We start from the raw sequence: 12,363 nt of genomic DNA, 5'->3' as shown, positions 1-12,363 counted from the left end.
GGTCTTCGTGGTGAAATTAAACCATGTTGTCTGTGTGAGAATTGAGGTATGTAGAAATACGTAAAAGATTTAAGTGTGAGGGTTCTATGGTATCCTAAAATACTCCTATAGTATTTTAAATGTTGCGTTTGGTTCTGGGTATCATAATGTTGGTAAGTGTTTAGACTCGTCGTTTACTATGACTATTTCCCAGCATATGCGAGTTACACCCTGGATAGATATAGTTAATCAGACTATATTTATTCAAGGTCTAATTACATATCCCAAGGCCTACCCGTAGTTTTCAACTCATCATACTACTTTTATTATGCCGTTGTTATGACGCTGCTCTAACTTGTATGTACTTATACTTTACTTAAAATATTATTATATTTTTAAAGTATATTTGTAGTCAGAGTGTTTTAGCCCAATTGTATTTATAGTTGTATATCTTGTATAGTTTAATATACTAGTTCACTATAAACAATGCTCTGATACCAATTTGTCACACCCCCAAACCAAAACGGTGGAAACGTCTGGGGGCGGATGGAGTGTACATCATGTATAGTATCATAACAGTTGAATATAAATGAAACATAGCAACACAAACATTCACACATTGAGATTTCAAGTATTACATTGTTTAAAAAACTTTGTTTGTTCAACAGTTGAGTACATATAACTGAAAAGTCGAAAAAATGAGACGACGACGCCGACCCTCAATAAGGGTTGAATACCTGTCTACTGGTTTCCTGAGAATACAAGTGATTTTGAAAAGGGTCAAAAATTAAGTTGGTGAGTTCATCAGGATTTTGTATGAAAAGGGTTTGTAACTGTTTCGAGAAAAATGGTTTCATATATTTCCAGAAAATCCGATATTTTCTTTAATATGAACTGTAATTGTAAGCAATTCCTTTGTATCTTTTCCTTGTAAAGTAATAATGTATGTTTCCAAAAAATCAGATATTTTCTTTAATATGAGCTGTAATTCTAAGTAATTCCTTTGTAACTTTTCCTTGTAAAGTAATGAAGTATGTTTCCAGAAAATCCGATATTTTCTTTAATATGAATTGTAATTGTATGCAATTCCTTTGTATCTTTTCATTGTAAATTAATAATGTATTTTTCTAGAAAATTCAATATATTTCTTAAAGGTGAATTGTAGTCTTAAACCCTAAGACCAATATGTAAGTGAATATTGTACTAAAAAATAGTATACACTTTTATTTATTTTTATAAAACTAATGAAGTATAAGCTTCCCGTAAACCAAGTAGTTTCATAATCCCTATGTGAGTTATTATAAACATGCTAATATGACTAATATGCCTGAACGATGTTCTTTAGGCGTCGGAGCTAGTAAGATATTTGTCACCCTAGACTTCCCGGTCTAACTGTAGCGAACAACTAAGGTGTGGGGTTGTCAATCCCGTATATATATATATATATATATATATATATATATATATATATATATATATATATATACACATATACACACACACACACAACGGTCTTGCTCTCCCTACAGGAGACTTTGCTTATAATACAGGACTTAAGGTGTATACTAGGTAGGTACGGTGAAAGAACATCTCACAAGAGCATTAACAGATTTACGCAAACTATTACTCCTTTTTTCTTGTAATGCTAAATATTATACTTTTGAGTAATTATATGTATCCTCTGAGAATGATCGTATGGTTGTGTAGCTGTCAAAATATATTGTTTATAGTTGAACTTGTTTTGTTTGAAAATATTCATATAATCCTTTATATAAACGTGTATGTGTATTCTTATCTAGTATCAAAATATGAAATTCAAAACGTAATGTGTTTGGGTCGTAACTCACCAAATTTGTAAATGACTGTAATGTAACCATTTTGCTAGAAAAGCTAACTTTTAGTAAAAGTTTCCAAGAACCATGTAGCTTTACAACCATAAATTTCCTTATGATTTTATAACATAGATTATGTTTGTTTTAACAATATGTATATCATAAATATGTATACCAAAACTAGTATAAACCATAACTTGGGCAAATAAAATTTTATCTTTAACATAAGGATGAAAGCATGTAATTATTTGTGGGATAAAAAAAAGTTTTACATGTCTCCCCCCCCCCCCCCCCCTTAAAACATGGAAAAGGCTTGAAACTATAAGGGTATGAACTCACCTTGGTTTGGTTTGGTGCATGGTTTAAAGGAAGAATGTGGTGATTTTCGAGCCTAACTTCTTTGTAAGAGATTGAAGAACTTCTTGAAAGGGTTGGTGTTCTACGAAAATTAACAAATGAAAATGTGTGTAAACATGGTGATTTTAACTTAAGAATGCACAAAACACTTAAGATACACAACAATGCTTACCAAAAATTTTAAGGATGATATTGGGTTTAAATCTTCTTTGAAACTTGGAAGAGAATTCTTGAGAGATAAGGAAATGTTACAGGAAGCAAACGAAGAAATGGTAGGGTTGTAGAGGTATCTCGTCCAATATAAGGAGTAAAGAACTGATGTGATATATACTTTGATAACTGAGGGATAATGCCTTGGAAGTTTGATGGGTATTAATCTACATGGGAAACTATTGAAATATTTATTCACCAAGTCAACTATTTTTGTCTTATCCTTATCCATGACCACAAACCCTATTGGAAATACCCTAGTGTGACTGAAATCACATGTGATTTCAGTCCTAGGCTTAGCTTTACTTTATGATTTCGGTCCTAAGTCTTTTCCCTTAGAGTTTTCGGCTAAAACATAATCCATTAAGGGTATTTACGGCCAAGGGATGGCCTTAAAATTTGAGTATTCAAGATTATGGCATAAATACAAATCCTCGTGTTAACACCATTTGATTCTTGTTTGATTTGCATTGACCATTTAAGGCTTAATGCAGCATGATCATCAATATTTGAAAACTTAAAAATATCCTTGATTTGTTATTGATACTAATGATAATGTTAATGTTAATTTTAATTATAGACATAGTACTTCTACATGGGTAATTTCGAAGATGGAATTAAGTTGTTAAGTACTGCTGCAACAAAAGATCATTGGAAAGCAACTTATGTTCTTAGGATGATTTACATCTACAAAGGATATCCAACATGCAAATACGGTCTTGTATATACTAAATACATGTTTTGTTCATATAAAATTTCCTTTTTATTACAATATAAGCCATAATGTAAGTATTATGAGAGTTTAATAGGGTGATGAGTAGGATTGAATATGAGTTAAATGGAGTGTGAGTATGACATGGAGTATAGAAATGGATTTTAAATGATGAGGACATGAATAATTAATAGGTTGTGAGTGTTGTTGTATATATTTTTAATGGATGATGTGGCAATCCATAGAACTCTATATTGTGGATGACATTAGACATATAAACTTCATTACAATAAAAAATATTTGTGGATATTTAATATGTTTTCTTAATTTCTAATAGGTCTTCATTAGGTAACACACTTTAATTTAGTTTATTGTGCGAATTAGAAGTTTACTTTTTGGCTATTTGTTGTTATATATGTGTATGTTATGGTAGACAAAAGGAACCTAATATATATATATATATATATATATATATATATATATATATATATATTGGACTAAATTTTTTAATTATTTATGATGTGTAGTTGTAGTTTTAGATGTGATGGGTAATTGTTTTGATAAGTGGACAGTATATGATCCTGATTTTGTTGATTGTTCAAGAAAAGTTAAGGAATTCTTTCAAATATATTTGTTCAAGATAAACCTTTAGAAAACCAAGTTATGACTTCAAATGTGAAGACCATACCGTCGTAGAGGTCACTAATGAATTTGTTGAGGATAATCATGTATTGGAGTTTTGTCATGTTTGTAAGTGGTATCGGAAGTACACTGGTTTTTGGAAATTTGTAAAATATCTTCACTAAGTAGTTACATAACATTTTATGGTAACTGTAAAGGTAAACATAATACTTTTTTGGGTTTTTTTTTTGTTGATTCGAATGTAAATAGCTAGTAATGTATAAATTAATGCAGCTAAATATCTTATTGTAGTAAAAATGCATGTGTTTTAATTTTTTGATATTATTTATATACTTATTTAACTTTTAACAAATCATAAGTTAAATGTGAACATTTAAAACAACCATTGGGAAATGAATTCTAATTGTAATGGTTAATTTATTATTTTGACTACAAGCTAGGGAGTTTTATATTTTATTTAAAAGCAACTTATTGACTTATGGCTCTTTGAAAAGTCAATAAGTCAAAAAACATGTTTGTCATATATGAAAAGAACTTTTAAAATAACATTTAATTAAGCCTTCAAAAATTAGATTTCAATAAGTTAGGATTTCTAACTTTTCTAAAATTCTTATAACTTTTTGGGTTTTAAAAGAGAAATACCCCTTAAAACATGTATAAAGCTAAGACAAACATTTTATCAAAAAAAATTTATTGACTTATTGGAGTTGAATAGTTTAACCAGTTTACTGGACTTGGATAGTTGGATTTTATTTAGCCCATTAACGTACATATCAAATAAAAAAAACCGGTTATAATAAATGACATTTGGCCAACGTTTTCAGATGTTGCATGATTTGTCACGTGTTTTTCCATGTTACAAATTGCAATATAAGATTTAGTCATTTAAAATGAAACTTCTAAACCATATGTCTCGCTTAGTAACCAATACAAGGTAAATATACATATAAAATAATAACACCGGTTAGTAAAGACAACAGTTGGCCACCGTTTTCAGTCGTCGCATGAATTATCACTTTTTTATATGTAAAATCAATGTTAATGTCTGAAGTCTGATTTGCAATGGTGACTCGTTTTCAGTAAAATGTCATTGAAGCAATCATTTGAATTATTTTATGACTTTTAGTGATGAGAAATATGAAAACCGAGAACACTCGGGTTTCAAAACCCGAAGAAATAACCCAATTTTGTAATAGTATCACTTTTTTAGTTGCGTTGTCAATTTTTTGTATGTCACCTCGCTAAAACCTTATTCGTAGCATGTTATAAGGAGTGGTAGCACTTCTAGCACTCTATTTTTTATTCTTTCTCAGATTTAATTAAATTATAATTTTTTATATAGAAACAGTTAATATTAAATATTTTATATTTTTTTAAACCACAAACAATTAATATCATATAAATTAAATTTTTTGAAACACAAACATTTAATACTAAATTAAATAAGTTATAATAAATTAAAACTTAAAATACCTTGAAACACGAGTTAATAATTCAAACCACGACTTAATACCTAGAAACATGACTTAATACTTAGAAACACGACATAATACATAAAAAAACACTTCATAAAAAGCACACTAAAGCATAGAGACTTCCTTCGAAAACTGGTCTTCCAATTCCTCTTTCGGTGGCATATTAAGATCAAAATTGTCCATCATCCAAAGATTAGCAGTTAAACGGCGGTGAAAATCGGCTTGGACTATTGCATTGTTGGCTATCCTCATTCTCTGTATCCATTCTTGACCACCAAATTCAAGTGGTTCTGTCTTGGGGATGACTTCATTCTGGTCATACAAACATATCGTGTTTGCTTCATGTTCTAGTATTATATTATGCAATATGATAGACGTATACATCACCTATGTCATAGTAGAAACATCATGAAATAAAGATGATTTAGCAACTATCTACCAATGCCTTTTAAGTGATCCAAATGCATGTTCGATATATTTTCTCATTTTTTTCTTGGACTCTTAAATCTGGACCTTTGAGAGTCATCTAGACATGACAAAGTAACGAAAACAGAAAGGTCAAGATAGATCCCATCAACAAAGATATTACCCAAGTTTGTATTCCGTTCCTCAGAGTACAAATGACGAATCTGTAGCAGCACTGTCATACACCTTGTTGAATATTGGTGAATTATTGAGAATATTAATGTCATTAAGTGAACCGACACTACCGAAAAAGGTATGCCTGAACCACAAATCATGTGAGGCTCAAGTAAGACCATATGATAATCATAATTGCCCTTTGTTTATTATCCATGATATGTGCTAGGATACAAATTCCATCTCCAATGCATACAATCTAAACTTCTTCACATCCCAGGTAAACCATGAACATTTGCATGACGAGCATACAACTTTTGCATGTAACTAGAAGTAGGATGACGTAAATATCGTGGACCGTACAAAGACGTGAAAAATTTGCAAAATTCGTAAAGATTTTTTCGAGCAGTACGTGCAAACATCCTAAAACTCTTGTCTATTGCATCAGGAGGTTTCATATGCAAACATACGTAATTCGACAATACATTTTTGAATTTGATCAAAGCCTAACGTACCTCTTGCATCCAGACGTTGATGTATATACTCAGACACTGAAATCACACCTTCAACAATACACACAAACAAATCTTTATGCATCCGAAACCATCGACGAATATAATCTCCTTGAAACAGAGCATGATCATCAAAATAATCATTCATGAGATGTTAGTGAGTTGTTGCACGCTGTCTTTGTATATATATCTTTTTTGTTTACGTTGCACGTTGCTCGATTTAGGGTTATTAAGATGTTGTTCTAGCCTATTACGTATAGATATGATTGACTCTATTACACTATCAAAAACAACGTCCAATGAAGAAGATGATGATAATAAAGACAAGGACGAAGACGACATTTTTTTATAAATGGGATAACCAAATTGGAAGAGAAAGAATGATAGTTTGTGTGTGTGAAATGTTAAAAATGTAGTGTTAATTTATAAGGTTTGGGTTGAAATTTGAAATTTTGAATTTTAAGATAAAAAATGTTTTTTTTACATAAAATATTACAAATTTTGTTTGGAAAATGTTAGATCCAGTCAAAGGCCTAGCAACTAATCACATGAAGACAATTCTTTTTCTCTCCCCTAGCGATCATCTTCTAGCGAGCCCCCTAGCAAGTGCTAGAAGGGCGATCTTCCGAATGCTTAGCGAGGCCTTAGCGAGCCACTTTGACGAGCGACTCCCTCTAGTTTTAGGAATTGTTAGTACATGTCAGATTTTTTGCTCAAGCTATCAAGTTTTATTTATTGGCTATTTCCCATGCTAAAAAAGAATCAACCACGTCGCCTTTAAAGATTTCTATTGTTGCTGATAAAAGAATCCTCCCGATGCGAGTGATAGTATTAGGCAACAATATCATCTGAGCATTTGTGGCTATAAAAGTTGAATGTAACAACATTGTCACTCTACATTTCCAAATCGGGTACGAGTTTCATATTGACAAGGATATGACATATTTTGCACCACTTTAAATCTAAGATACTACCTGGGACTCAGCTTTTGTGATGGTCCAACAGGATTTCCCAATGAAAGTTCATGGTCCATTTCTAATCTCCTAGAACTTCATTTGTGATTTAATTTTTATATAGTATATTTTTCAACATATTTGTCACTAATATTTGTCGTTTATACTAGTGTCTTCGATCTAATACTTTGAAACCAGTGAACATATTAAAGATCCATTAGTAATAAATGTCTCTTACCATCGGTACGTATGAGTTGGAAGGCACGCAAGAGGCTATAGCAATAAAAGTGCATTAACTTAGTTTAGAAGAAATGATGAAAGAAAGAAGGCCATGGTACTAAACGACACAGTGTTGGAAAATGTTATCAACTTATTTAAAAGAAATAGTATCATTAAAGTTGATATGAAACCCCACTAACTTACACATTTGTTTCTTATTAAAACTCCCAAATCCCAATGCCTATATTTTCCCACCCATACACTGAGTCACTGATCCTTTGCTATACATCAATTCATCACCACAAGGGCCCATCCTCTTTAATAACTTGAACGTTCATGAAAATTTTTAATTATTTGAATCATGTTACATTTTTCATCTTTCTTTAATGATATTTTAAACACCATGTGCTTCTTTTTTCATAAAGATGGGAATTTAATTGATCTTTGATGGATGATAATAAGAAGTTTATGTTATAAATTAGGTCCAAGTTGGCACCCAAAACGGATTTTGGTTGCATCAACCGAAAGTCTCACATAAGTGGAAAATACAACTTTTTCTAGGTTTTCATTCAAGGAACTGTATACAATTCAGTAATGAGTTTTGATTCGTGCATACATAATGTTGTGTTTCTTAAATTCTTTCAACTTTTTTACTATAAATATATTATTCACTGCTCTACGCTATGCTTTTCTGTAAACAGCTTACTCTACTTTTTCACTATATCTTTTTCTTCCCACGGATACCCAATCCAGATGCGACTACCCACTCCACTGCCTTTGGAGTTCTGTCTTCTGGAGAGTCAATCTAAAAGTGTTTATTCGTCAACGATCCTCAAATAATATAATTAAAAAAATATCACTTCGACAAATCTTGCTATCAATGGTTTGATCTAACCATTATAAGAATTGATCTTTATCACGATCTTTGTGCTTCTTTAGGCGACATATTTCATTCCGTTATGTCGAGGAAAGATTAATTAAGGCAACACTTATACATATATAAACATGCATGGCCATTGGTCACGCAATTTTATATGATTTACAATTTTTTTAAAAAGAAGTTTATACTAATTAAGAACTACTTAAATTCGCAAAGTTCGATCGAAGCCATAAACATTAGTTGTGAAGTGTTTGTTATCGATGAAAATCGACAATTACCAAGACCCGACATTACTCATTATACAGTTAATATATATATTAGCATGCTTCATAACAATTACACTTAACGATTTAAAGAAAATGTAGTTCTATAACTACTACAAAACACCATTATAGATAGCTAAATAACAAATTGGGAAACTTATTGAGCTAGCTATATATATAAGGAGTGCACTTGCATATTAAACCGAAAGGCTGTTCCAGATTTCAGTGAAAGCTCGGACGATGATTCCATGGTAGTAGGGAGAATTCAACTGCAAGAAACAGTTAAGAAGCTCCCGGAGATCATCTTTCTCATATATCTCCTTCTCCCTTATCATCTGCAACATTGATTCCCTGAAATCAACATACGGATCGTTAGAATCTTTCTCCACGGCCAGGCTGTTGCCGCTGAGCCACCCAAACCCTTGCACGACATTGGAGTCGTGAGTTGCGGTGTCTGAGGCATTTGGCGATAATGTAGCGGTGGTGGTGTTGGTGGTAGTGCTCCATGAGGTGGAGGCTGAGACTGAGGAGGAGCTATGGTGGTGGTCTACGTCGGAATAGTAACGGCTGTGTTTGTGTTTGTTGGGTTTACGATGGAAGATCTTGGAGAGGTTTATTCTCCGGCAGGCGCTACTGCAGCCGACACTGACGGCGGTGGTGTTGAGACTGAGTTTCCTCTTCACAGTAGGCATTCTTCAATCTTCACTTTGAGCAAGTTGATGGAAGATTTTCGTGTCTATTAATTGTGATTTTATTTACTCGGAAGGGGTAGAAGCTAATGTGACAGCCACTGTTTGGTCACAGTCCAATCGATATGATGTGTCGCGTCATTAGTAACCAATATAATAATTTTGTATACGTAGACTTTGTCGAAAAAGCTAGGTATGTCATTCACAGCTAGGTTCGATTCTTTTTTAAAATATCAGAATGTCAAAGAGTTGACTGATTTAAAAAAAAAAAAAAAAGTGAAAAAATATATTATGCCAACATGATAGAAAGTTATAGTGTTATACTATTGAGTCCGACAGTGCATAGTGCACAATATGAGTGAAGCAACATGGAGAGACTTGAAGAGATAAGTGTGCTTCATTCCCCACAAAAAATAAGTAAAATTGTACAGCACGATGCGTGTAATATGAGAAAAATGGTCTTAAAGTAAAAACGTCATTTCATGTTAGTGTTTCAAAAGGCGTGTGATGACGTTAATACATGTCCCCCTGTACCTGTAATGTTAAGATCGATCCCTCAATAAGATCCCAAGTCTATAAGGTGAGGCGTACCTTATTTTTTTGTGAGTTAAATGTTATCAATCTATTTAGAGTAAATTATTGAAATCGTCCATGTGATTTGGTTAAAATTACATATTTGATTCCTAATTTTTATTTTACACTTGGATCGTTTATGTGGTTTGATTTTTTTGTTGTATTTTTCGTTCCTGTTGTTTGGTCAAAATAGCATGTTTGGTCCCCAACTTTATGTATGTAAGAGACGAAAAACGCAACAAAATCAAACCACAGGAATGAAAAATGCAACAAAATCAAACCACATGGATGATCCGAGTGCAAAAGAAAAGTTAGAGACCAAACGTTCAATTTTAACCAAACCATAGGGACGATTTCATTAATTTACTCATCTATTTAATATAGGCGGGATTAACTTGAGAAACTGGGTTTAACTTTAGCTATAATAAGAGTTTTGGAGATAAGGGTTTACGCTTGGATAAGTCAAGGTGAACTTGGGAAAAAAGGGATTTAGGGCACTGCCCCATGGTGGGGTTCCAAAGGGTAACTTCCATCAGTCAGCAGGCGGCGTCAAGAGTCGCTGCCACCCTTACAAAATAAAAGATACAACCGGTAGTAAATTCTTAGGCAAAAACAAATTATTGCAACTATTAGAAACAATTGTAGTTTTACTTTAAAAAATAATTGAAATTTAACTTTTTGGTGTCTTTATAAGATAAGATTTCCAATGTTTACAGATCATCTTCTTCTTCTATAAAGTTATTCTGCATAAATATTGTCTCAAAAAAACATAAAATGATCGCAAGGTATTTTTGTGTTTTGATCTTGGATTTTGCTTGCAATTCAGATTCTCATTTCCCTAGATTATCTCACACTCGTATTCATTTAACCACAACCAATAGGGTCTAATTATAGTTTTCAAAAATTGTTTCTAACACGATCCTAGAAATTATCCAAGTTTTGTCTAAAATATCCAACCATGGTTGCTCGTGTTGCGCCATGGTGTGTTAATTTTATAGGCATGCTTTCTGGATCTTGACTTTTGAGTTTTCTTAGGCATGTTCTTTTGGATGAACTACCTCCATCCGCCTCTCCTCTTCATGACCGTCACCCTAAACCACTTGAACCGCCTCCCTGAACCAAGCCCTTCCATTGGAAGTGTTCATTCTCCAGTGAAATGCTCTGGCACAAAGTCCCAACATGAATAAGAACAACCAGTCACCGCTACCTTCTTTGGTTCTTGATCACCCACTACGTGAATCAATACCATCTGCGGTTTCAATCAATTTTCTTAGGAAAAAAGTATAACTGGTGTCATGTATGCATTAAGTCCCTTTTTAGCTTAAGAGTTTCATTTACCCATGTATAGACATAAATTTGGCAACTTTATGTGTTAGTCCAACTCAAGAAGGCCAGATCTGTGTTGTGGAGCTTTGTCTTAATGGATTAAGTGGGAAAATCAAGTTGGGGCTGATTAAGTGAGTACGTTAGACGTACAAGAAGGTACGCACAATGTACAAGCCTCCAAGTGACTACGCTGCACGTACATGCTTGTACACCCCGTCTACTCGGTCTGAGTGGGTTTGTGTATTTAGGCTTCAGTTTGAGCTGCCTTTTTGGGCCTGGTTGCTTGGGAATTTGTTAGGCCATCTGAGAAGGTGTGTTTTGGACTAGGGATAAGTAGTGGACTTTAGGGTAAGGCCTAAGTAAGGGTTTTGGCCTAATTTGGAAAATGGTGCCATAAATGGGCTTTGGATGATTATTGGTTGGTGGGCCTGTATGTTATGAAGTTTGGGGCCTTAGTCTTGGCCTAAACTAAGTGAGGGGTAAAATGGTGTTTTTACCTCATGAATGGATTATTGGATTAGGTGTGGACCCAAATTGTTAATTGGGTGTTATTTGTTTGATAGCACAGGGATGTTAGCGGATCTACAACTAAAGATTATATGTAGGATTCTACTATCCGAGGTAAGTCTTCTCACTATATCCATGGGTCGAAGGTACTAATGTCGGCCCATTATGTGTTATGTGGTATGCTAGTTGTCTCTGTGAATCTTACATGGAAGACCCCTGGGGGAGCCGGTGGCAATTAGACATCAGACCATGGGGGAGCCCATTGCATTCCAAGTAAAGACCAAGTGGGAGCCCATGACATATCAGATAAAGACCATGGGAGCATCCCATGACAACTATATGTATGTGGATGATAACCTGTGGTTGTATGATGTATGGTATTTTGGGGAAGTCACTAAACTTTGTGCTTACGGTTTTCAGTTTATGTTTCAAGTACTTTGGTGTTCAATTGGAAGAGCTCGGAATGATTGCAGAGCACACACTACTTGTTTATGCATTCTGTGAATTACTCTGATTTGATAATATTTTGTTAAATCTTGGTAACCTTGGTTACATGGAAAAGATATGTATTAACAATTTATTAATGTAAAAACAAAAAATTTTATGTCATGATTTTCGAAGTGTTACAATAACAACCCTAAAAACTTAAATTAAG

At 33.3% G+C, this 12,363-nt stretch overlaps 1 protein-coding gene across 1 annotated transcript; it reads right to left on the bottom strand.

Annotated features, from left to right (window-relative positions):
• Positions 1-8,640: 8,640 nt before the first annotated feature.
• On the bottom strand, positions 8,641-9,344 carry LOC145029018 (transcription repressor OFP14-like). Its single transcript, XM_078977674.1, has one exon. It carries the CDS (start codon positions 9,303-9,305, stop codon positions 8,811-8,813), a length of 495 nt encoding a protein of 164 aa, XP_078833800.1. The 5' UTR covers positions 9,306-9,344; the 3' UTR covers positions 8,641-8,810.
• Positions 9,345-12,363: the final 3,019 nt, after the last annotated feature.

This window comes from Lactuca saligna, chromosome 2 (genome assembly GCF_052625555.1).
Source record: "Lactuca saligna cultivar CGN05327 chromosome 2, ASM5262555v1, whole genome shotgun sequence".
Taxonomy (NCBI): domain Eukaryota; kingdom Viridiplantae; phylum Streptophyta; class Magnoliopsida; order Asterales; family Asteraceae; genus Lactuca; species Lactuca saligna.
The sequence above is the reverse complement of the archived record's forward strand: the minus strand, read 5'-3'. Positions and strand labels throughout refer to the sequence as shown.